The sequence below is a fragment of the Salarias fasciatus genome, chromosome 12 (assembly GCF_902148845.1).
Source record: "Salarias fasciatus chromosome 12, fSalaFa1.1, whole genome shotgun sequence".
Classification (NCBI taxonomy): domain Eukaryota; kingdom Metazoa; phylum Chordata; class Actinopteri; order Blenniiformes; family Blenniidae; genus Salarias; species Salarias fasciatus.
In genome coordinates, this window is record NC_043756.1 from 27,514,907 (window position 1) to 27,540,879 (window position 25,973).

The window sequence follows — 25,973 nt, forward strand, 5'->3', positions numbered from 1 at the left end:
ATGATTAAGTTGCGGGTGTTTCGCCTCCTCTGATATTTTGGCAGAATGTCATTTACAGTCTGACTTACATTTATCTTGCAGGCGACCGTGGTGATGGAGGATGAGCATGCTGTGCAGTATCAGTTATCAGTATCGGTGCATCTCTAGAGCATTTATCTTACTTAAAAACAGGACATTGTAGGAATTTGTTGTGTCAGGCTCCTGGATCAGTCACATCTCTGCATATCTGCGCATGTTTGGTCTGATCATGCTGATTCAGGTCTGTTGGTGAAGAAGGCTGACGGGTCGTCCATATGTTAACTATGCACATTGGAAATAAATGGAGCACCAACCTTGAGAAGCGGAGCAGAACAGTTGTATGCTAATTTCTATCTCAATAGTCATTTGTCATTGATCCCTTGAGGACCGGTCAGCCTCCACCGGAGGGCTCCATGTGGTCTGCGAGTCACACGTTGCCCATTTGTTATCGAGATTAAAGTTAACGGACATCTTATTGCAAGAGTGAGGAGACAAAACATTTTTCTTTGGATTTGGAGGATCAGGAAGTTGTCATCTTTGTCCTTTATTCATGTTTCTCTTCATGTCTGAAACGGTCTGATTCTTCTTCTTTTCTCCTTCTCTCTCACTTCATGGCAGAAATTTCCGGAAGCACCTTCGGATGGTGGGCAGAGCCGCATGATGAAAGCCCGAGTAAGTTTCCCTGGGAGTCCACCTGCATGTGTGTTGGTGTTGGTGTGTTTTCATGCGCTCACGCTCTTCGGTGTGTCCCGCCATAAACATCCCACCTGAGGCTCGTCAGGGCGGATTCCTGCTTCACGCATGGAGCTGCAGGTCTGCATGTTCACACCAAGTCGTGTTGTTGGTGACTTATTGGTCTTTATTAGTTTGTGCCTGTGATGGTACGGCTGTTTTTGGTTACGGCTCCTTTTCATTTGATTTCAACACGATAAGTGGCCTCTGCTTTGTCTGTGCTGTTTATTTTTTCTCAGTGAAATTCTTATTGGATGATTCTTCCTGTTGTGATCACAGTTTTGCCTAATTCCAGTAAAAAGTTGCAGAAATTATTACTGGATAAAATGAATGAGTGTGTGATGAAGGAAGTTCCTGGGAAAAGTTGTGTGTTAAAGGTACGCACATAGGATTTAACTGTTCCACTTCTGAACAGCGCGTGGCAGTAGTAGGAGTCACTATGAGTCTGCAGCCTCTTCTCAGTGACTCCATGCACCATCTGGAGGCATTAAGGTGTTACAGTGAGAATCAGACAGAAGTTTGCTAGATTTAGCAGTGGCTTACCTTTGAATTATTGAAATGATTCGAGATTTGAACCTCTTTCAACACTTTTGGGACTTTTGAGAACTTAATCAATATGTTTATATACCATGTATTTATCCCAAATAAAGTGTTGGACTCTTGCATTATACAGATGTATGAGTGGACATTCAGCCAGTTGTATTAAAAAGACTAAATTTACTAAAATCATTACCTCAAAAATGTTGAATGATACAAACAGTATGAATACAGAGATATATAAACCAGCCGTTGAGTATATGGTGACTGATATGAGTAATATGAGAAGCATCAATGTCATTCTGTATGCAGCATTTTCCAAACATAGCAAAATGTTAAAAGAGTATCAGGAAATATGGGATAGAAATCAAGCTGAAGTGAAAAAAATACAAGCAGGTAATGAAAGTAAGACATTACAATTAGAAATTTGTCAAATTGGAAATTATAATAAAAACTTGTATGGAAAGGTGTTAATGAGAAAAATTTGAAGCTGTAATGAAAAAGGCTCTTTTTAAAAAGACACTATCATCATCAATCTCATTTAAGTCAAAAAAGAAAAGCATCTGATCAAGTCTCATCCCGAGTGTGATTGACCTGGTGTAGAAGTCCGTGATATCAGAGGCAATGAGTTTCTGTGTATTCTTTCTCTGCTGAAAGGTTTATCTTGAATAAATCCGCCTGTAGACTTGATGGTACTGAGTTAAGAACATTTATTCAATCATGCCACTAGTTTTGTAGTATAATAACCTTGGAAACCTTGACTTTCTCCATTCCTCACATTATGAATTTCATGGATTGACCAAACGGTTAGAAGGGACTGAATTTCTCCTGTGTATCAGTGTTTCACCGACCAGAGTGGCTATCGAACACAGACACGTGCATCAGCTGTTCCTCTCATGCTGGGGTCAACAAGTGCGGGCCCTCCATTATCCAGGGTTAATTATCCCTGGGAGGGTGTGGAAGTGTGCGAGTGTGTGTGAGTGACTTTCTCCCCTCCGTCGACTCCATCAGCCTTCGCCGACCGCCGAGCCAAGAGCTTCAGCCGCTCGTGGAGTGACCCCACCCCCGTCAAGCCCGAGTCACTGCATGACTCCAGAGACAGTGAGTCCCACATTTCACATACACCCTGACAAAGACACACTGTCTCACACACACTTCATCAGAACTGTTGTTTTAATCAGAAACCTTTGGCTATTTGTTTCACTTCTTTTAAAAATCAATACTTCGGGATATTCGGTGGGATTTCCCTGCAACACCTTGCAAAACCACATCGTCATAAGTTGCAGATTGCAATTTCTTGAAGATAACATACTTCAGGGAGCCAAACTTTAGGTATCTAAAGATTAAAGCATCAGTGAGGAAAAAACAACAAGCTCCAATACCCAACCCTGTGGAACACCGCAACACAATTTAAAGTGATGATTACATGAATGTTAAATGTTTCTCTACATTTGCAAAAAAGAAAAGAAAAATCAACCTTTTTGCCATACTGTTGTGGAGTTTTGTTGAAATTATCTTAGTACCATGAATGCAACATCTCAGTCGGGTTCAGTGATTATTCATATAATTGGAAGATTGCAGTGTTCTGGAGGGATCAGTCAGCCACACACACTTCAGAAAGAAACATAGCATCGAAGCAAATAACACATCAAAGCAACAGGTGCACTAAAACATTTAACCCAGAGACTCACTGACTGCACTCTGACACACACACAACACTCCCTGTTCCTGTCGACTGTGGCCGTCACTGTGTGTCCACGGTCTCTGTGTTTACAGTCCATGCTCCTGTGTGTGCGACTACCCGGCTGTCCTCACCCATCCACACAGCCGTCCTCATCTCCAGCTCGTCGTCCATCTGCCTGTTGCTTTTGTGTGTCGTATCTGTTTTCTGTGTGTGTCCGGGCCGAGCGCCTGAGCAGGCCGTTATTGTGTCGTTTTGTTTTGTCTGATTTGAACTTCCCCGTCCCTTCCTGTACGGGATGAATAAAATAACAGGTGCAACGGAAAAAAAATAAAAGAATGGAACGCCCACCTCTTCTGTAATCTCATTTGTGCGACTTCCTTTCATCTGGGCCTTTGTTCCCACGTGTGAGCCAGGTGGTGAGCTTCAGACCTCCTCAGGGACGCTGGATGAAGGGGTGGACGAGGACGCCGACTGGGAGGAGGAGAGGGAGGCGGAGAGAGTGGCCTGCGAAGGAGAAGACTTCATCCCCCCTAAAATCATGGTGAGGATGCAGGAGATGGAGTTTCAGATTAACATCTTAACCGCTCAGTCTTTCATGTTAGTGAGTGTCTGATTCCTCGTCTCTGCAGCTGATATCCTCAAAGGTTCCGAAGGCCGAATATGTTCCGAACATCATCCGCAGGGACGATCCCTCTATCATTCCCATCCTCTACGTAAGTAACAGGATGTATTGGCAAGTTTTCAAACAACAATGGAAGAAAAAAATTCAGATAAAACTTTATCAAAATACAAACATTTTACGAAAAGCTCATCAAATAAAATGTAATGATAGCTTTCAAAGCTTCCTGTGAATTTCTCAATCCATGGAGGAATGAACAGATGGAGAGACACATCTGCAATGATTTTTGGGGAATTGATACCTTTCCACCCAAAACTGTGTACATGGCCATATTTAACCCCAGTCAGTATTTTCTCTTCGCCCCGTCTCCTGGGAAGGTTTGGTCTGATTGGTGTTTTCTCAGTTTCAATGGCAAAATTAATTTATTTAAAACCTTGTTCAGTAGATTTGTGAGTTATTAAACTGTAACTTCAGGTGAAGTCTGCCATGTTCTTCCACACAAACCCTCGTTTGAAGAATAACATTAACTGTTTGCGATGATGTTATTCTGATCGCTGGCTTAAAGGTATAGTGGACGATGTTTTAGCCAATGAATTGCGTGATGCAAATCTCAACTATTGGTCTTCCAACGTGTCAATCACGCTGGAGAAATGCTTGCGACAATTAATAGGCCTTTCCCTCGGAGGAGCAGTAGAGCATGATAGGATGGTGCGCTTTTCCAAAAGGAAGTAACAGACGTTTGGTTTCGACTTTTGAGAAAATCGTCCACTATACCTTTAATGCAGACCAACCGAAAGCCCAATCTTTTGCTTGAACATGTGATTTAACATGTTCATACATGATCTTAGTAAATCAGATTGAAGTAGTCCTGATTTAGTTTCTTTTCTTATAGCAGAAGACTGACTGAAAAGTTGCGAAGAAAGTGCTTTTTTTTTTTTTGTTTTTTTTTTTTTTTTTGCCTCTCTGGCATTTATCTAACTCAAGCCAGCCAGAAGTCTGCAGAAATGAGGCTGAAGCACAAATTTAAAGTGTTGACTTCTATGCTCCATCTGTGCAGAAAGTGAGCTCATCGCTTTTTCAAGCATCTGGTAATAAAGACTCTGAAAAAAAATCTAGGCATGTATAAAAGACACAATGCCATCTGTTGGTTTCATCACATGAAGGCAGGTGATGTTTGGGTCTGAACTGAATCTCACACAACAGCCCATTGGCCACTTTCCTGGTTTTTTTTTTTTTTTTCCAGATGGCCCTGACATGTACAATGAAAAAGGGAAAAAAAGCTCTGAAGTTAGTGCACTCATCAATTCATTGTCTGAATTGAACTGAAACTGAGCTCAGTGGTTGGAGGACGGCCAGCATCCTCCTCCGTCTGACAGTCGCAGCTCAGAGCAGTGAAACGGTCAACCATTCATCCACTGGAAGCCACCGTTCACCGCAGTGACGTCCATGCTCTCCCAGCCTGACTCTGAGGGGACTCTCAGTGTCTCTTTCGTGTTTTTCTTTTGTTTGTTTTTTCTCACACAAGGGCAGAAAACCTAATCAGCAAGTTGGTGATTAGTTTTTTGGAGGGAGAACAAACTGAGGCTGTGAGCACTGCCAAGGTTTAATCATTCCTGTTTGGACCCTGAAGCTGTTGTAGGTTCACCAAATTACTGGACTTGTGAGTGATTGTACAATGGAGGGCATCTGACTCTATAAAGAGCTGGTCTTCACTATTCTTTGTAAAACTGGGATCCATTCCCTGCGTAAACTATGCTAATTGCCGTGATTTTGCTCTTGCACTGTGATTTCAGTTGTCGTGTCTTCTGTGGGTGATCAGTGGAGACATCATGCACAAACAGGCTTATTTACACTAGAACAATCGACTGGAAACACATCGTTTCCATGTGTGTTTGCTTGTGTGTACCAAGGAATGATTGATTGGAAAACTGAGCTCAAACAAGCACAAACATGGGAAGTTGGACTCATTGGTGGAGAAATCTATCAAACATATTGAAGCAATGCAACAAATATCTGAATATGGGAGAAATTGTTGAACAAAATTGTTCAGAAATTCAAAAGTCAGGTGATCATCTGTATATATATCACATCTGCATCTGTGTTTTTATGTACAAACCTTTTGATTGGGCCCATAATGTACATCAGGCCCACTTTATACTGCAATATTTTCAAGTGAAAAGAGAATACCTTCTCGCAGCCTGGCATGCTAAAAACATTGTATTTAGTGTTTCTGCTGTTTCTATGTAAACGGACATTGTTTAAAAAATGTTGCCGTGTAAATACAAACCTTTTCTTAAACGGAGATACAAAAACAGTGATTTTTCACTTGAAACGTCACGTCGAAATCAGCTCATAGTCAGAACACATCGGATTCCTGAACAACAGCAGCCGAAAAAACCTTTCCCTCATTAACTGACATCTTTATTCCATGCAAACATTTTAAAATCCTCAAGCATAAAACCGACACACATCATGTAACAGAATCTGTCGAGGTCCGGGTCTCTCTGAGAGGTCCAAAGCTGAACCTGAAGTCTAATTAAAGCCATTAACGACCTGAATTTTTCCGTCGACAGGACCACGAACACGCCACATTTGATGACATCCTGGGTGAGTAAAGAAAAGTTATCTTTATGCGAACATCAGTCGATGTGAAAATGACTCTGTGGCCTGTAAATGTGGAAAAGATGAGGGTGGAATAAGTTTGAGCTTGCTGGAGTGAAGGATGACTCATTGTTTTTCTGCCCGCGTGCGTCTCTCCAGGGACGGCCAATTTATATGTCTCACCATTATGGCTGAGTGGGAAAAGTGACACCTCTCCCTCTCTCTCTCCTCTCTCTCCTCTCCCCTGTGACTCTCTCCCACCCAGAGGAGATCGAGAAGAAGCTGACGGCCTACAGGAAGGGCTGCAAAATCTGGAACATGCTCATTTTCTGCCAGGTGAGCCCCAGTTGAAAAACATTTTGACATTTTGGGGTCACGCTTTCCTCCAAATCAAGTGTTATTGTGAGTCTGATAAATTACCAAGCATCAGCTTATAAGTTCCAAAAGAGATTTGTTCTCTGTCTCCCAACAAAAAAAATATTTTTTCCTGCATTATTTGTTGACAGTGTGGCTGTTCGTATCATCAATCTTTGGAAATGCATTAGATTGCAGCTTTGCAGAAAAGGTCACAAAGAAATCATGTGGGGATATTTTGTTGGCCTAAAAGACTTTTTTAAAAGTAAATATTTTTTTTGCTGAGGTAAAAGTAGAAGGTGAGGTGCATCAGCCACACAGATAAGATCTGTGGAGAACTGTAGGTATAAACGCGATGTTGGGATGAGCGATTGCTGCTGTCTTTCTTTCTTCTGCTTCTTCACCTTGATAATGATGGTAATGATGATAGTTGATCGTCTCTTCCAGCTGCTCTCATTTGCACTCCTGTTGAATAATGTAACACGCCTCCCGCTGCCTCAATGCGATGCTCAGCACAATAATAAATGGAATCATTTATCTTTAAAGAGGTTTTTTTTGGGAGGCATCTCACTTGATTGCTATAACTTTTGAGATTAAATTATCGTTATGTATACATAGAATTGTAGTTCTTTTTCTTGAGATTTGTAAATGTTTTCTACATTATGTGTTGATGTGTGCGGTCTGAAAACATCATTGAAACCAAGAGCTCTTCTAATATTGTGACTCAGTATGACCCTGATGTTTCCTCAGGGAGGCCCCGGACATCTGTACCTGCTGAAGAATAAAGTGGCAACCTTTGCAAAGGTGGAGAAAGAAGAGGGCATGAGCCAGTAAGTTTTGGGGTGTCTGAATGATTGATAACCTTTAGAGCTGAACCAACTCATCGGTTGTTAGATAAAAGTGCCAGACAGAGCAAACCTTGTCCATCACCCTCATTACAAATATGGCCGTTATATGCTGCGTTAGTGAGTGTCAGTGAAGTGCTGCAGCTTGAAAACAGTCCATAGTAAATGAAGTAAAAATGCTCATTAACTGTGGATTCAGAAGTCCTGTTTCTCAGTTTATTCCAACAGTGACGCATGTGAAAGATGGAGTTACTGTGTTGAGAGACGTTCTTTATCATGAGAAATATTCTGTGTTCTCTTATCTAATTTCTTCTCTTGGACTTGTCTGATTTCTTTATGTCTTTAAATTTTGAAATGCTTCTCCTCTAGAAAGTCTGACAGAATGAGTGTGAGCATGAGTGCTTCTTAGAACTCTGACTCCGAGATCATTCAAAAACTACCAGAGAACAGACAAATGAGGCTTTTCGCCCATGTTCCAGGCAGCAGAGGATCCCAGGGTCATCAGGAATAACGAAGAACTGCCAGATATTTAAAGTTGAAGTTATTTCCAAAAAAAAAAAAATTCAACTTCTTCACAGTTCTCTACACCCAATAAATTAAAATAAATCCAGTCGTGAGAGAGTTGAAGTTAAGATTCAACAGCAGTGTGAGTGATGTTTGAATTAATGGGAAAACAAGCTCTGAGAAAATACTTTGACGTGTGTGGGTTTGGATGATAGAGTGACAAACAAATCAGTCTGTGCTGCTCAAGCTGTGAAGCAACACCTCTTTTTACTGTTTCACACACAAATCTGTGGCCTCCGCCAGAGTGTCTGCAGGCGACATGAAAGCTATTTACTACAAACCGTCCCAGAAATGCCTCCGGTCACAGCGTTGTTCAAACATTGACCTTTACCTTGCTCTCTTGCTCGTTGGTGTCTGATCGCCCTCACTTCTCGCTACCAGGTTCTGGCGGCGGCTCGGCAGGCTGATGAGCAAGCTCAACCCGGCGCCAAACCTGATCCACATCATGGGCTGCTACGTGCTGGGGAGCGCTAACGGAGAGAAGGTACCCGGTTTCCCGTGTAGCCTGGAGGACAAATACGACCTCTGCATTTCGTAGTCCGGGTCACGCACACAATGCTCACTCATGACTCCAGATTTACACGCCGACCGCTCAGAGGTGTGCTGCTGACTCATTTAGAGCAGACGCTGGAAACCGACTGCCTGAGGCTACGGTCAAGTCTCAAGCACAGCAACATTTTCAAGTGAAAACAGAAAACGTCAGTTGCGTTTTGGGGGAATATTGTGCGGTAGCCTGGCATGCCAGACTGACTTCATGTGTTCACACGTATAAAGACAGTCTGGTACCGCGCCATTGGCAGCATTTCAAACAGGGTGACGAGAGGCGAGAGTATTGACTGGAGAGAACCAATCCAAGAAACAAGGCTGTGACGCAACGGCAATGCGACGTACACAGCGCTCCGTTGTAGTGTTTTATAGTCCAAAACATGGGATCATGGCATGGAGTTTTCCGTCCGTTTTACCCCCAAATTCCACCGGACGCTTAAGCATGCGCTGCGCCGGCATCTTGTTCATGAAATCAACGCACACCGGGAGCGCGGTGCAGCGCCGCCCCGTTTAGAAGCGGCGACCTGAAGCGAATCACCAGCGCCGTGGCGCGCGCCTCCGTTCTGGTGATCTGTCGTAACACGGCGCTTCTGCGTCCGGTGGAATTTGGGTTAAAGAAAAGCCTTCAGAGCAGATTCTTGCTGTGGTTTCAGCGCCAAATTCAGTTGTTCAAAACTTCAGACAAGCCGTGATAAAACCTCGCTGTGTTGTGGCCGCCACCATGATTGTTTTGAGGGGGGATAATATGACGCATCGCTAACTCCCGCCTCTCGTGGGCTGTGATTGGCCTGGCAGAAGTTTGCCGGCAGAAGTCAGATTCAATTGGCGTGGTACCAGACTGTTTCCCCATGAATCCCTGAGCATGGAGAGACAGTCTGGCGTGCCAGGCTAAGTGTTCGGAGCCACTGGAAATGAGAGTTTCTTGGAGAAGCTTCCAAGGTGCAGGTTTTTGAAAATGATCTGACTACGTTTGGTAGGAAAATGCAGCTTTTCTGAAACATGGGAGACAGAGTCAGAGCATCCTAATAGTGTGGGGTCAATAAAGGCCGACGCCCACAGGGCGGCGCCAAAGAGTCAGCTGGTGACTGACATGTTGGCTGCATCGCGTGCGGTTTAGAGGCCACAGAGACCACAGCCAGTGGAGGCCTCGTCAGAGGGGGCGAGGCTCAGTACGACAACAACATTTGAGACGAGCAGCAACTTCAACCTGAGTCTCCGCCTGCAGCTCCGTCTTCTTCCTCTGGGCTTCTCTGTCTGCTGCTTCCACACTTTCTGCTCCGCCTGCAGCTCCGACACTTCTCTGTGAGCTGCTCCACCACCTGACGAAGAAAACTTTCTATTTAATCGATCAAATTTTGAAAAAATTCAGATTTTTTTTTTCCCGATCACCTTCTGCAGCTGGTTCGAGTCGTCTCATTGAGCATCTGCTCCAGAACCTCCAGGTCCACGCTGAGCCGGCTCCTCCTGTCCCGCAGGGCGGCGTTCTCCTCCATCAGGACCCGCATGTGCTGAGACAGCTGGCCGAAGCTCTCCTTCACCTCCAGGTTCTCCTGCAGGGCCAGCCTGGTGCTTTCCGGAACCTTCTGCTCCACCTGTTGCTGCACCTCTGCAGCCATGGCTGCCATGTGGAGCTCCAGCTGTCTCTCCAGTCTCCATGACGACGAAGGAGATGAGACTCGTCTTCCAGCTGTCCGCTCCACACACCATGCACATTAACACTGCACATCTGGATTTCTGCACATCTGGACCAACGTCGACAAACAGGACAGCCAAGGAAGACCAAGACCAAGTTTTCCTCTGGAGCCTGGAACCAGGATCCAGGATACCATCTGGATCTCAACTATACTTAACCAAATGATCAGCAGATAAATCAATCAACCAACTAACCAGTCACCAACTAGAGTAAATGACTGACTGATCAATGATCCAACTAACCAAAGTAAGCAAACGAGCAACCGACGAACCATCAACCAACTAAAGCAAGCGACGGACCAACCAGCCAACCATCGACCAACTGAATGACCAGAAGATTGATCAACCAACCTGCTAACCAACCAACAAACTGATGGAGCAACCAACCAACCCACCAACCAACCAACCAACCAACCAACCAATCAACCAATCAAAGCAAGTTACTGACCATTCCAACAAAACAGCAATGACAACGTATCCCTCGTGGGGGAAGGAGATGAGTTCTTGATAATCTATGTTCTATAGTTGTAACACCTGAATGAAACATTTTATACTTCCAACATCAGGGATGGCTTCGAACTACTTCCTGTGCCAAGCTGAGGGTCTTCAACCTGCCTCTGGAGCCAAGTCAGTTCAATAGTCTCATTCCTGACCGATTCTGAAGAAGCCATGGATTCAGTGAAGACTGTACTGGGATCCTCTGTTCTGGTTTTTAACTCCATCAGTGGAACAGAAACAGCAGCCACACTGTCAAGTTTCAACAGGTCACAGCCCTCCACATACTGACGGAGACTCTACCTCCGCTTCTCCATCAGTGCTTTCATCTCCACACTGTCAACGTCATCTCTGTGCTCCACCTTCTGACTGGCCAGCTGCCTCTCCATCGACTCTACCCGACCCATCAACTCCTCCCTCTGCTCCTGGAACTGCTGCAGACCGGCCAGCATCTCCACTGCAAGAGAAGGAGGAGGGCCCGATATCTGATCTAGTACCGATACCTGGTCTAGTACTGATACCTAGTCTAGTACCGATCCGTTGTTTACCGTCAAGATGCCACAGTGTTGTGTCCCTCAGTGTTTTAATAGATCGGAGACTAAAGGAATCACTCAAGTCTCATTCTATCGTTTCCCTGCTGATGATCAAAGAAGAAGAGATGGCTGAAATTAATCAGGTAAATTGCAATTTGAAGTATCCCTCACGTTAGCACATGCTAGCTAAAGTGCTAAAAATACAGATGTTGCATACTAGACAAAGATGTAACTTTTTAGTTCAGTCATCCGGATGCAAACGTGCCATTTAACTACTCCTCAAGGATCGATGTATTGTGTTTTTATATTATTACTCATTCTGGTCTTGATGAAGAGATGAGATGATGAGTGTCTGTCTTAGTTAGCTTCTGAGTTGGCTTCATGTCAGCTACAGAAGCAGACAATTGACATTATCTTGTGCCTGCCATGATCGCAAAGAGCCCTTGGGTCTCCAAGCAAAATCATCCTCTACGAGAATCCGAAGCTAGTCTTAATATTCTAAGAGCCTTTTATTAGAAATGCATCTCCTTGTACTAAAACGTGCTACAAACGATCCCTACTGTGTTTTTTCTTACCACTGTATGTTGTTGAAATACTGGAACTGCAACCCTGTAAATTTATTGGAGTATTTATGTTTTCCATCAGTTGTTCTTTCCATACATATGATAGAAATTACTTATCTCACAAAAAGTTATATAGTCTGAGGAAGTCTGAAATTGAAGTCTTTCATTGCCAGTTATTTCCATGTATTTTTGTACAAATAACTAATACCAATTTTACAATTTGTAATGATCTGTCCTCCTTCACAGGAATGGCAACTTCACTCCAAACCACAATGCAAGAGTGTGCAGTTGGCATTTCCCTCAGGGCAAAGCTGCTGGGCCATCACGGTTTGCGTGGATACTGAATAAGATACTGAAAGTGTGTCTGTCTTACGAATCTGCAAACACCAGTTCTGCATGAAATGGCTTTATGGGAATGATTCAGATGTGAAAAAGAAATAAATGCAAGGTCATGAATGTATGAACCTTTATTATAATAAAGTGTCATTTGCTTAAAGTGCGGCTCTTCTTATGGCATGCATTCTGTAGGCTGGTGGTGCAAATTCACATCTCCTGCAACATCTTCAGCAAGAAATGATCTTTGTAGAACTGTTCCAGAGCGTCTATGTTTCAAGCCCATGTTTGCTCTTTAACTACGGGCAAGATTACTAGGTCGCACGGTGTCCAAACCACCAGGTGACATGTTGTGGCTCCACAGAGGTGAAGGTTCCCCTTCAGTGTCAGAGAACCAGTTGCTGCATCCAATTGCAGAAAGAAGCCCTTTCTGTCTGCTGCCTGAAGGACAGTCATTGTTGCAGCTGTCCAGGGACATTTGACCTGCAGATGGGAGAAGCAGTTATGCCACATAATAGCCACCGCGTGAAAATGTGAAAAATACGAGGGGGGACCCAAAAGAAACCGGACTTTGGTTATAACATTTTGCCCGGGGCCAGGTCAGGTGAATATGGCGGTGGGGAGGCTGGCTGGTCACGGTTTTAGTCAAAAAATATGCTTTACACAACATTTCGTGCTATTTCTGTGCGTAACGGGGTGTCCTGTGGTCTGCTGTCTGCTATGATGCGGCCATTTCCGGGTGCCTTCGTCTCCCTGCTTCTAATAACCGCCTGAGGATTATCTGTCTGGATCTCTACAATACTCCCATCAGATCTGCAATGTCATCAAAAGTCCTGCGTGGCTCTACCATGACGTCTTCCTCAGTTTTTGTGACGTTTTCCTCTGTTCTGGAAGTGGATTGTTGTCCTCTGCGTGCCTGGTCTTCGTGATGTAATCTGATTACTCTTAAAGGGCCCAAACCACCCAGACACCTAAGAATCCTTCTTAAAGAATGTCTGCAACATGGTGAGTGTTTCTGCCGCTGTTTTTCCCAATAAAAACCAAAATGTTTTGACAGAGCATATCAGTGGGTATCCGCCATCTTGAAAAATCAAAGAGGGGGGTGTAACTCTGTCAACATACACAATGACTGTCAGCTGACGCATTACTGGGGAAGACCAAACCTGGCACAGTTATGAGGTTATCCTGTAGCGACATCTAGCGGCCAAAGTCGGAACTTCATTGTATGTTTTTATTAATAGAATTAGTCCGATTTCTTTTGGGTCCCCCCCTCGAAGAAGATCTGTAAGCTGTTTTCCACTGTTTTACCACCATTTTAGAATGAGGTGAGTAGGTGAGCGTAAGCATTTCTCTCACCTCGATGATGCGGTCAGCAGACACTGCCCCATCTGGAGATCCACCGAGAAGGCCACTGTTAGACAGGAACAATCCCTTCTCCTGGGTAACATGACCAGTTTGCTCTGTGTATTCCTGCTCTGCAGTTCCTTCATGGGTGATTCCCCAATCACATGCCTTAGGAAGGGTGAAAAACATACAACTGACTCTTAATAAGTTATTTGTTATAGACAATGACAGCTTGATTTCAAGTCATTACAACCACCTGTTAGCATTTAGCTAACAAGAGACACAACGCTTGATATATCTATTTGAACAAGTGAAATGTTACATAACACAAATATATCCATAATATAAATCTATCCCAGTCTTAACTAAGGCTACTTAAAAGCTAAGGGAGTGGTATATACAGCATTAAAAGACAGAAAGCACTGGTTCACTCACCTCAACATCGTAGAGCTTCTTCTAAAGACGTCTGGACTTTACCATTAATTACACCCTGTGTAATGCTTACATTTGCCACCCGACCGGAGGTAAAGGAATTCAGACCCTTTCGAATCCTCTCTGAGGTTTCTCTGGAAAAAAAGATGCAATTGTAAAGAGATTTGCAGGTTCTGACATGTTTGTTTTGAACTGTTTTACACTTTGTGCCAACGGAGCACAGACGCGTTTGGCCCCGGAAGTGAGCGTATCCTTGTTGGGTGACGTCGGACATTCCTAGCGGATACCAGCATTAGTACCGATACTTGAATACCGATACAAGAGTACCGATACCAGCGTCTAGTACCGATATAAGTACCGATACCAGAATACAGATACCTAAGTACCGATACCGGATTACCGATACCAGTATCTGATATTGGTAATCTGGTATCGGTACTAGGCTCTGGTATCGGTATCAAGTATCGGTACTAGATGCTGATATCGGTACTCTGGTATCGGTACCAGACGCCGGTATTGGTACTCTGATATCGGTACTAGACGCTGGTATCGGTACTATACTAGGTATCGGTACCAGATGCTAGTATCATTACAGTTGCCACGGCCCCAATCCAAGTCGTCCCTGACCTCGCCAGCGCCAAGCCAAGTCGGCCCCAGTTCCCAATCAACTCAGCCCCGACTCCCGATCAACTCGGCCCCAACTAACTGAAAAAAAATTACTGGTAAATTTGTCTGGTGCGCCGCTGCTATGGATCCGGGAGGAATCACACACGGGCCTGTCACATACCTGTCAATCAAAAACGGGAAGGGGCGGGCTAAAATAGCGCAACAACCAATGAAAACAAGCATTGTTGTAACGTGAATCTGCTAGAGGGTGAGCAGACGTCATATACGCTATGGGCAGACGCAGTTCGCCAAACGCCGTCACGTGACCAGGCGGCTATGGTGGCCGTTTGTGCCATACATCGCATTATAATTTTATTCTAATATTCTCCACCCCTGAAGTTTGGGCAGCCAGTAAAATTAATTTATTTTTACCCAATCAGTGGAAACCTGGGGAGACTGAAGAAGCTGCAGGACGAGTTTGATTTCTGGCTGTGGCTCAGGACAGGAAGGAATATGGACATCACAACCACAACATAATATTTGTGTTGCATTATACTTATGCTGCTTTGTTCATTTCTGATCAACATTGCTGTTCATCATCATTATTTTAACAATCAATTTAATTTGTCGACAAAGCATGTATTTTTGTAAGATCAATTATGTAAGATCAGTTTTGTAATCCAAATGATTACATTTTGAAACTGTAATTTAAAAAGTATTTAAAAATATTTTATTATAGTACTTAAAGAAGAACACATATGATAATTGCAAATCCAAAAGTAGTGAGATAAAAGACAAAATACATGTTTTTTCGAATCCAGAGATGGAGCTCGTCCTGCAGCTGCTTCAGTCTCCCCAGGTTTCCACTGATTGGGTAAAAATAAATTAATTTTAGCGGCTGACCAAACTTCAGGGATGGAGAAAATTAGAATAAAATTATAATGCAGGCATCTGGTCAAACCAGACGCCGTTCCGCGAACTCGCCTGGTCACGTGACGGCGTTCAGCGAACGCGTCTGCTCATATTTACGCTGCTTTGTCTCTGACGCCGTATTTTTGATCATATCGGCCGCCCATATCACGCTGCTGTTTGCCGCATAGAAGTGACCATAAATCGATCAGTTTTCAACTTCTGATGGAGTTTATTATAAACATCATACATGGACACAGACATAAACAGAATGAACTGAAGTCATAAACTCTTCAGACAGATTTTATTGAGAGAATTGATTTAAGGATGTATATTGTACTTGATTACTATTGATATTATGGTTGTATGATTCTGATCAGCATTATTGTGATATTGTACTGTTATATCTGTTATTATCACATGTGATTATCACAATTAATATAATTAATATTTTTATTATATTTAAATTTTATAATTGCTATTATGACTATTATTGCCATTGTTATCTTTAAATCATCACAGTATTGCTGTTTCCATATTAATTATATATTGTATTTTATTTTGATTCATACTAAGTTTCAACATGATAAATACCATAAACAGTAAAGCCTCGGTTGCAACATCTGTCTCACTCAAACCATCTGCATATCTACAAACTACTATAAAATACGTGTTTATTGATGTTTTGTTCGGGCCATGGTGTCCAGCATCAGTGTCTCTCATCAGATTTAGTCTGATCTTCCTCCAATCTTCTCCCACAAATAAAATTCAGTCAAACACTAATGGTAATTTTCTGCAAGAGTACCACAGATTTCATAATTTTCCCATAATTAATATGAGCCAAGTTCATCGGGGGCTGGGGTCGAGTTGGTCGGGGGCCGACTTGGCTTGGGGCCAGTGAGGTCAGGGACGACTTGGATTGGGGCCGTGGCGACTGGTTACCCTAGTATCGGTACGAGACCAGGTATCGGTACCAGACGCTGGAATCGGTACCAGATCCTGGATGATACTGACGATCTTATACTGAACAGAGTACTCATGTCATAAAAGCGTTCCGATGCAGTCTTCCATCCTGTTAGCCGTTATGCTTTTAGTGACTCCAAGCACTGTTGTAAAAACTGTCCTTTAAACTGGGCCTCTGAGTGCTGTCATAGCTGTTGTTCATCGACTTTAAGTCGGATACATTGTAGTTTGCTTGTTTTGCAGCCACAACCACTTCTGCTGTTCTGCTTCAAATGTTGCACCAACTGGACTAATCTGATACCGACCAGTTTTACCCCCAAGTACTCTGTACAGCTCATTAAATCATTGGAATTTTTCCTTTTCAGCACCATTAATTTCCATTTTATTAGTATTTCAGTGAGATGCGTTTTGTTCCTATTGAAGCCTCTTTCCATGAGGTGATTATTACAAAAAGCTATTCTCAGTAGGTATGTTCAGATGTGACACGCTGGTGGAATCACCCACAATGCACCGGTCACTGGCCAACCGGAGCCTCTTTCTCCTCAAACTTCTGAGCATAGTGTCAGTTGGTGCACAGAGTGGTGCAGACGGTGCTTGTTTTGGTGTCATGTTCACACCTCCCTCAATCCCAGCGCTCAGCTCAGTCCACCTACAAACATGTGAAAGAGCCCTCCGAGCTGCGAGGGGAGCGGAAAGTTAGAAACCACGGGGAAAAACGAAATGAGGCACAGCAAAGAGTTTTCACAAAGATAGATCTCACGGGCATGAGAGGCATGAGCGGAGACTTCATCCTCTGCAGCTCTGATTCTGCTGTCTGGCTGCTGCAGAGCTCAGACGAGGCTGGGGAGGAGGGGAGGGGAGGGGAGGGGGGACGTGTGACACGACACACAACAAGACACACACATTATAACGCTTTTGAACGACAGGTAAATCGACTCCTCGACACCCACCCAATTAATCCGCACACCGTCTCCACGTCCGTTTGCTCTCGCCGCAATGACACACTCACACTCCCGCCGTGCCCACCCCCACCCCCACCCCCACCCGGGCTGACACAAACGCTTACATATGTACGTGCAGACAGACTCTCGTCCAGCATATGCACTTGAAACATGCCCACACACTGAAATATTCATGCCCATGTAAACAGTGTGGCCTGCGCTGCTGCTGCTGCTGCTGCTGCTGCCTGCCACCTCGCTGTCATCCTCTGGTTGTAAACTCTGCATAAAACTTCAACCTGCACCCGATCGAGGGTTTGACGGGAGGATAAATCTCTGTAATTTAAAAGGAGGTGGCTGGTGAGGGTTTTTTTTTAATGTATGTGGCATGTTTGTGTGCCTCTCGCAAGTTATTGCTTGTCTCTGCCGTGCTGCCGCACGGTGTGCCGACTAGAAGAGGGTCGACGCTACAACCAAGACAGAAACTCAGCCTCATCACTTCTGTTTTACTTTTCCTTATTACTAAAATTAAAATCTATTTAATCTTCTACAACAGCGTGTTCTATTATGCATTTTGTGTTGCAGAATAAAAAGAGTGCAAACACAAGAAAAGACTTAAAATGGCTTCAAAATATGAACCAACGATAAAAAATGTCCATATAGGATGTGTCGACATGCGAGAAGCACCAGAAACCAGTTTCACTGCTAAAGACAACAAACAGCTCCAGCTGGTTTCCCAGCATACGTTGTTTTCAAAACGTTTCAGCGGAAATGTGAAAATTTCCTCAAATAAAAATGAAAAAATGATCCATTTTCACCTGAGACTCGGTTGTGTAAACAGGGAGTCAATGCAGTCCCTCAGTTGGTTAAACCTGCACAGAATATGGACCGATGGTGGATGGACTTTCTTTTGTATTGTAGTCGTGTTATGAATTACAACAGTTTTCTTCATTAGCTGTGCCATTTGTCGTGGCAGCAAGCTTAAATGAAAGTCTTTCATAACTGAATAATGACTGAGGCTATAAAAGAAAGCTTTGAGGGGAGCATTCTCATAGATTTCAGTAATTAATCTTTTATTTGTTTCAGAATAATGACAAACAGCTCTGAGGTTAATTGGAAAGTGATTTATATGACTGTTTCCATGACTGTTTTCTCGTCTCCTCTGAGTTGCACGTGGAGACAGAGGGACGAGCAGAGGGGAAAAAAAACCTTGTTTGCTGCGTTTAACAATTTTCCCCTGCTGCTGCCTGCGTGCGCTCCTGCAGGCTCAGCTGGAAAGCCTCTATTAATAGCCCCTGGCTGAGATACCTCCACCAACGGCTCCGCCGCTCCCCTCAAACCCCGCGGCTCAGCCATCACCTGCCTTCTTCAGAGGTCTGAAAGGTCGGCGCCTCGAGGTCACGCTCCATTTCAGAATGATGACAGTCCTCCGAGCGAATGGACACAACCGGGATCAGGTTATTAAAACTTAAAACACAATGTCAGAACCGACTGGGCGATGAGGGAACACAGCTTTCATGTTCACAAGGTGTTTTTAGCTTAACTCTTTTAAATGAAATCTTTTGGCCATTAGATCTGGCTAAAGTTCACAACACAATTTACTTTTTTTTAAAGTTTGTACATTTTCAAGTCAACAAATTCCATTTATTTTGCCAAGAAAATCTTTTAAAAGTACAAAATTAACGAATAGATATGTTGAGATGGGAGGTTTCTCATGCATCATCCACTCTAAGACAGGACTAGCTTCATCTACATGTTTTATAATCAGATTTTTTTTCAGTTTTATTTGATTAATCTGAAAACATTCACTGAGTACCAACCTTAATAACAAATGTTGGTGCTACAGAAGCTACTAAGCTTGTTCTGACTTTCTAACACATTTTCATTGTCTCTTCAAATTTGTTGGTTCTTTCATCAAGATTAAACCAAAGCAGAAGTTCCTCTTTGTCATAGTGTGCCACATAAATGACTCTGTTCTCGCTTGCATGTCCATAATTACCACTGTATGTATGTACTTTGGGTTTTATGTGGTTGCTTCTTAGTTCTTGGATTATTTCTACAGTGAGGATACAGCGCCTCCGCAGACTTGGCAGACATACTACGATGTAGACAGGCTCGTTTGTTAGTGCAGCTTTGTGTAAACGGAACTGTTTTAATCTCCCAATGGGCCCTGAGAAACTTTGTTTCAGTTCCCAACATACTGATGTGGCAGACACATTCAACATCAAATGCAGACAGAAATCTTGCAGCCATATTGGGTGAGGACGAGGGATGCGCGAGTACCGATACTGGCCTTATTTTAAAGTATCGAGTACTCTCGAAGGCTACCGATGCCAGCCGCCGATACTCAAGGCAAGAAAATCTCACGCGTAGTAAGCCCTCCTCACCAGCAGATGGCGGCAGTGCAACCGAATGGGATGCTAGCTGGAAAGAGAACATGAACGAGGAAGAAGCTCCTCTCTGGGAGGTGGCGCTGAGCTGCACTGCAGCGGTTTGACTTCTCAGTGTGAGTCACATCCAGAGCAGAGACAACAGGAATGAATCCAGAACAGCTGCTCGTCTCACCAAACTTCGCCGGCGTGGAAATTCATTTATATTAGCGAAAACGAGCCGAGCTTTGCAGAATGCAAACTCTGCGATGCTAAAATTGCTAGAGGAGGTGCGCGATGTTGTTCATTTACCACTAGGAATCTGTTGAAACACCTCAGGGAAGCTTGTGGACAGAGTCTGACGCTGTTGAGCTGGAAGAAAAACTCCTGCAGCCAAGTCGACTGCAAACTCTGCAGAAGACCGAGAAACTGAAGAGCAGCGATCCGAGAGCAGCACAGAGAACACCAGCAACTCTTAAAACTCAGGGGTTGTTCTATCTTTGACTTTAGTTCTTAAAAAAATTATTAAAATGAGTACATTTAAAAACTTTAGCTCATGTAAAGTTTAAAACTCAGAGAAAACTGTTTTATCTTGCACTTTAGTTCATTTTTAAACGTTAAAATAAGTTCATTTAAAAAAGTGTATAATTTAGAGTTGTTTGTTTACATCTTGTACTTCAGTTCATTAAAAAAACTTAAAACTCAGAGAAATTGTTTTATTTTGCACTTAATTTCATTTAAAAAAGTGTAAAACTCAGAGTTGTTTTATTTTTCAGACTATTATTTTGACTTAAACATAGTTGCTGTGCTGCCTTTTTTTAGAAATGTCATTTTTCAAAAAGATTTGTCATTGCATTATTTTAAATTTTACGTATCAAAAGTATCGGTATGAGTACTCGGTATTGGTGAGTGCTGAAGATGAAGTACTCGTATTGGTATCGGTCTGAAAAAAAGTGGTATCGAACATCCCTACTGAGGACCCATTTCTCCTTGAGGAAGGAGGTCTAAATACTCATAAATCACTGGCCTTTCAATCCATTGTCAGTTTGGTAACCACCAGGTGTGGCAGTAACACCATCTCTCTTCATGAACTCAGGAACACCTAACGTATCCCGACTACATGAACATATCTTGTGATTACTTTATTTTCTCAATCATTTGCACAGTTACACACCAGAATACTGTCAGAAACCAGAGGAATTTTGTGCAACAACCCAACATAGTCCATCAAGCTCTGCAGCTGCTTACTCAGTGAACCATTTTACCCATTTTCGTTCCCAGTAAAGCCTCCCGGCGGCCGTCGCCGTCGTTTATCTTACTGTCACCTTCAGATTTGGCAGCCCTGCAGCAGCCATATGGAGCTCCTGTATGGAGAGTCTGCTGTGAACCAGGTGAAGTCAGGCGATAAAAATCTCCTGAGAGGTTGTATTTAGTAGATATATTCATGGTGAAGTGAATGTTAAATACATCAGAGATTAGTCATTATGTCGATCTGAATGTGTTAAATTCATCATATTAAAGCAACTACATGATAATATTCTTAAATCCACCTAAATCCACCTTTCTACTCGGATGAACACGGGGTTCATCCAGCCCCTTTCTAGCAGCTTCCCTGCATTAATAGTGGTGTTGACCCCAGCTGAGAAAAGTCGTGGTCGGTGTATGGTCACCACAGAGCCTCTGGGAACTGTCGGGGTCGAGCAGAGGAGCAGGCTGCATTAGCATAGCACGCACTGTCCAGCGTTTGACCTTTTTTCCCTGTTTCTGACCTCTAGCCTCATTACAGTCTGTAACCCCAGGGTTACATGGTCAGGGGTATTCTGAGGAAGAGACAGGAAAAGATGGAAAGTTAGTCAAAGAATTTTTATAGTTCGTTATTAACAAAGTATTTCAAATGTATTTCACTTCTTATTTATGTAGGCTACTTAAATTATGAATGCACACTTGAAACAGTTGATCTCAAACAATGAATACATGACGAGTTAGCCGATGAAAGTGTTCAAAAAAAGCATCCATTACTAGTTAAGGCATTTACAGATACATGCGCTTCAAATGATGGAAAGTCAACGTTTTCAGACTTTCGAATCTGTTGGAATGAGCGCTTGACGTTCAGTCCACCAGAGGGCGCTGCTCTAATTCAACATGTGGTTGAATGTCAATAAGAACACTGGAAAAAAAGGGTAGACCAATACAATATATCAACACTAAATTAAAGAAAACTATTCAGAAATTATCTGTAAATGCAGCAAATACATTTTCTTAAAAAGAGATCTTTTATAAGAATTTTAAATTAAGGAATAAGTGTATCTTAAATGTATCTTAAATCAAGTGGGATGACACATTTTGACTGAAAACAAGGCTAATAAACTTGATAATTTGAGTTTTTGCAGTTTTGAAGCGTAAAGTTTTTTAAAGCCAACATTGTGATCGGCATCGGACATTTACTCAACTGGCCCACCACAGCTTTTCTTTGTGGACTTATTTTCTCAAACTTGTACTTTGTGCCTGATCATTTCCTATATTGCTTTGTTCTTTCATTTTTTTTCCCCCCAAATTTGATTTTTTTTTTTTTGCTCTGACGCTCCAATATGTTTAAAAACTCAACTTTGCTTACAAAGACATGGATCACGGTTTCAAAGTTCTCACCCTCAAGATCTTTCTACCTTCTCAATGTTATCAGATAGACGGCATCACTTTATATTAATAGGATGAATTATTGCTCATTTAACGAGTTGCGCAATTTCAAAGCTGCAGCAGTGACTGCAGACACCAGCATAGATTCACTGTATATGGACAGAAACCATCGCCACGAGTGCTTTTCATTTTTATTCCGCTCTTGAAGTCTAAGTGGCATATTGACCTTTCTCCCGTGCTGCCTGAGCAGAGTGGGAGCCGCTGCTGCGGGGCATCCTGGAGCTGCATCGCCGCCGCGCACATGGTTTTGCACTTCATAACGCCTGCTGCTGTGGAACAAAGCGTTCCCCCTCCTTTAACCCCTTCCCTCTCTCCCGCAGCTCATCCAGACCCTGAAGCGGCTGATGAGACCCCCTCGGTCGAGTTCAAGTCCCGCTGGAGCTGTCGGCACAAGGTGGGTACGACGATGCTCCGCTCCTCCCGCCGTGCCATGGATGAACCGTCGTGCGCTAACACTCAGAAGTTTAAGTCTATACTGTGTGTGTATGGACTCGGCGCTACCGGCCTCGGCTGCACGCCGGCTGAATGTTAATAGTGACCATTAATCAATGCCAGCTCGGCGGTGAAGCCAGCGCTTTACGGAGTGTGAGCAAACACACAGGTGTGAACTGAGCTGAGCCCCTCGCACATCCCTCATCAGTCATTTCACAACCTGCATCGATGCCACGATAATTATTTTTCTATTACAACGTCATTACCGCCTTTGTGTGTTTTCCTGACTACACACACTCACCCAGGCGATCTGCGATCTGCATAACACGTTACACAATCCCGAGATCTGAAGTACTTTAGCAAGTTTTGCAAAGCGAGGTGGTTTTTGTGTCTCGAATAGCTGAATGAACCTCACTTTACACAGAGGTGGCAAACATAAGGCCTGTGTTCCAAAAGCAGCCCACAAGAGACCCAATCCGGCCGCCAAATCACCACCACTGTAAACATTTCAAAGCAAAAATAAATAAAAAGCGGTGAACACAACACAAAACTGAGACCTGAGCTGAGAGATCAGTGATGCTGCCATTAAAGGTAACTGACCTGGTTGCCATCAAACAAGTCTCAAAGCCGTGCTGTCGTCAGGGTTTGGAAAAGTGCAAGATGCAGCAGCTAAAATGCATTTCACTGTGTTTTGCACCAGGAGGTTTCATTAAAATTGGCTTTATGTTTAGATTATAGTGATTTTACTATAAATAGTTTAGATTGGTGAGAACGTTGATATTTTCATGACATATAAACTGCACCACAACAAGGACAACCTTTAAAAGTTTAGATTTAAAGGTTATTATGGCACTATTTTATCAGTCCAGCCACCTCGAGATGAAACTGGGCTGTTTGAAAAAACTGAACTAAAATGCGTTTGACACTCCTGCTGTAAAGCATGGTGGTGGCAGCATCATGTTTTTGGGTTGCGTCGTTACAAGATCAGCAGTTGTCCTGCCCAGAATTCACTATAAAATGCATTTAGCTTCCACTCAGGTCATCCGTTCACAGACCTTCAGTTAGATGGATCTGAGTGCGTCTTGGGGCTGAAACAGATTTGTATGGAAAGTCTCACTTACACTTCCTGATGTTATTGATTTATTGGCAAGGCCACCGGACCAGAGTGGAAGAGAAAGGAATAGAAAGCACACAGCAACAACACAGTTAAAAACAGAGGAGGAGGGTCAACAACTGATTTTCAATAGCCAGATGATGGAGGGAAGTAACCGAGTATGGTTCTGCTGTATCGGTGATCAGCCAAATTCTGTTTGAACAGAAATAGTTAGCATGATGTTTTTCACTCACTCTGGTTCTCCCGTGGCTGCGGTATCCGGTGCACACCCAAGTGGTCGGGACCGCAGGTTGGGAACCACGGCTCATTTTCCTCTTCCCGCTGTCCTCCTTACAAGAAGCCAGTGACTGATGACACAGTGACACAAAGTCAATGAGCCCAGCTCCGTGTTTCCCCGCCATCCCAGCACTGTCAGCACATCCCACCACACGTCGATGTCCCATCAATACTCTGACGCTCATCGGGTCTGTTTCCATCAGACTGATTTAATGCACAAGACTCCATATCGGACAACCTCACTTAAAATGACCTCATCTCCATTTGAGTTAAAATCTTCTTCTTGTTTTCAAGAGTTCCAAAAAGATGCAGTCAAATTAACGGACAGGGTGTAGGTACACATGTCCAACTGCTCGTTAATGGCTGATGAAGCAACCGCATAACACCAGAGTGGATGTCCATCCCTTTGTGACCACAGTGGCCTATCTTCTGATGGAGACTTCCTGATCAGATCGATCATCTCAGCCTGCTGTGGTGTAAGTGGTTAGCACTCTCTTCAGATCCAGAATGTCTGGGTTGGGTTGGGGGATCTTCTGTGTAGAATTACCTTATTTTCTCGGGGTGCTTCAATTCTCTCTGTCCAAATACGTGAATATTTTGTGAACTGGCAGCAGAAGGTTTACCCAGCCAGTCAGCTAGAGTTGGGTTCGGCTTCAACACCCATCGATTACAAGTTGGATAAAGTGTTAGAGGAGATCAATCTTTCTTTCTCATCAAGTAAAGCTGTTCATTACTGCATAAACTTGTTTCAAAATCTGTTTTGTTTCATTTTTCTTGTCAAGATAACTGAATTTGGGAGTCATCTTGAAGGAATCAATCAATGACTATCATACAAAATTCTTCAGCAGCTCCAGAGTTGGTGGAATACTGCAATAAATTCCACCATTATACATTTCAGTATACATTATAACTTTGCATTCATCCTTCTATGTATTTTAATGCCTTGTTGAACTGAATTGAGTGACTCTGCTGTCCATGAGGTCAACCTGAAGGATCTTTGCTCGCTGGAGGTCATGAGTCGTGCTCCTACACTGAAACCATCCTGAAAGAAACCAGCAGTCCTCCAGTGTGACGTGAACCTGATGTAGGAGGTGTGCTGGAAGATTCCTCATCTTACTCCTGACCTTATCTTCTGTTTCCTCCTGGCTGCAGGCAAAGAGATGATCGAGATGTACTTCGACTTCCGCCTCTTCCGCCTGTGGAAAAGCCGGCAGCACTCCAAGCTGCTGGACTACGACGACCTGTTGTGACGCCGCCCGGCATGGTGGCGGCTCGTCGAGCCGGTTACAGCCAGCCTGAGCCTGCTTTTGTGCAGTTTGGAGGGTTGAAGATGGAGTCCTGCTCTTTCTCTCTCTGTTCCTGAGCCGATCCTGGACCGGCGGCGTTGGCCGGAGAGTTGGATCGCCGTTGACAGCAGTAGTCGGATCTCTTTTGGGTTTTTTTTTTTTTTTTTTTTTTTAGATGGACGCCCGTTCAGCCGGCGGCGTCCGTTCTCCTCCCTCAGCCATTTTGACTTTCTGCCTATCTCGTTGAGAAAAGAGCAAGAGGAGGAGCGGCTCGTCGTCCTAGCATTAACGTATCAGAGAAGCTAACTAGAGTTAGGTTTCCGAGTGCGGACGCGGCGGTAGATGTCTGAGTGGCGGGCGGGAACACTTTGCTGTCGTTGTTTTGAATTGCCTTGAGCCAAGCTGTCTGCTCTTTAAAGATGGAGGCTCACAGGGATGGGGGTGTTCCCTTTTTTTCAGGTGTGGAAGTAGAGCTCATATGTAAATAAACAAGT

At 43.6% G+C, this 25,973-nt stretch overlaps 1 protein-coding gene across 1 annotated transcript in view; it reads left to right on the top strand.

Annotated features, from left to right (window-relative positions):
• LOC115398722 (NMDA receptor synaptonuclear signaling and neuronal migration factor-like) overlaps positions 1-25,501 on the top strand; it is a 58,343-nt gene extending 32,842 nt beyond the window's left edge. Inside the window, 12 exon segments of the mRNA XM_030105646.1 lie at positions 637-667; positions 670-694; positions 2,299-2,388; positions 3,385-3,512; positions 3,601-3,684; positions 6,164-6,197; positions 6,457-6,527; positions 7,296-7,375; positions 8,336-8,438; positions 22,692-22,729; positions 22,731-22,765; positions 25,346-25,501. Coding sequence (XP_029961506.1) covers positions 637-667; positions 670-694; positions 2,299-2,388; positions 3,385-3,512; positions 3,601-3,684; positions 6,164-6,197; positions 6,457-6,527; positions 7,296-7,375; positions 8,336-8,438; positions 22,692-22,729; positions 22,731-22,765; positions 25,346-25,443 — 817 coding nt within the window. The 3' untranslated portion in view covers positions 25,444-25,501.
• Positions 25,502-25,973: the final 472 nt, after the last annotated feature.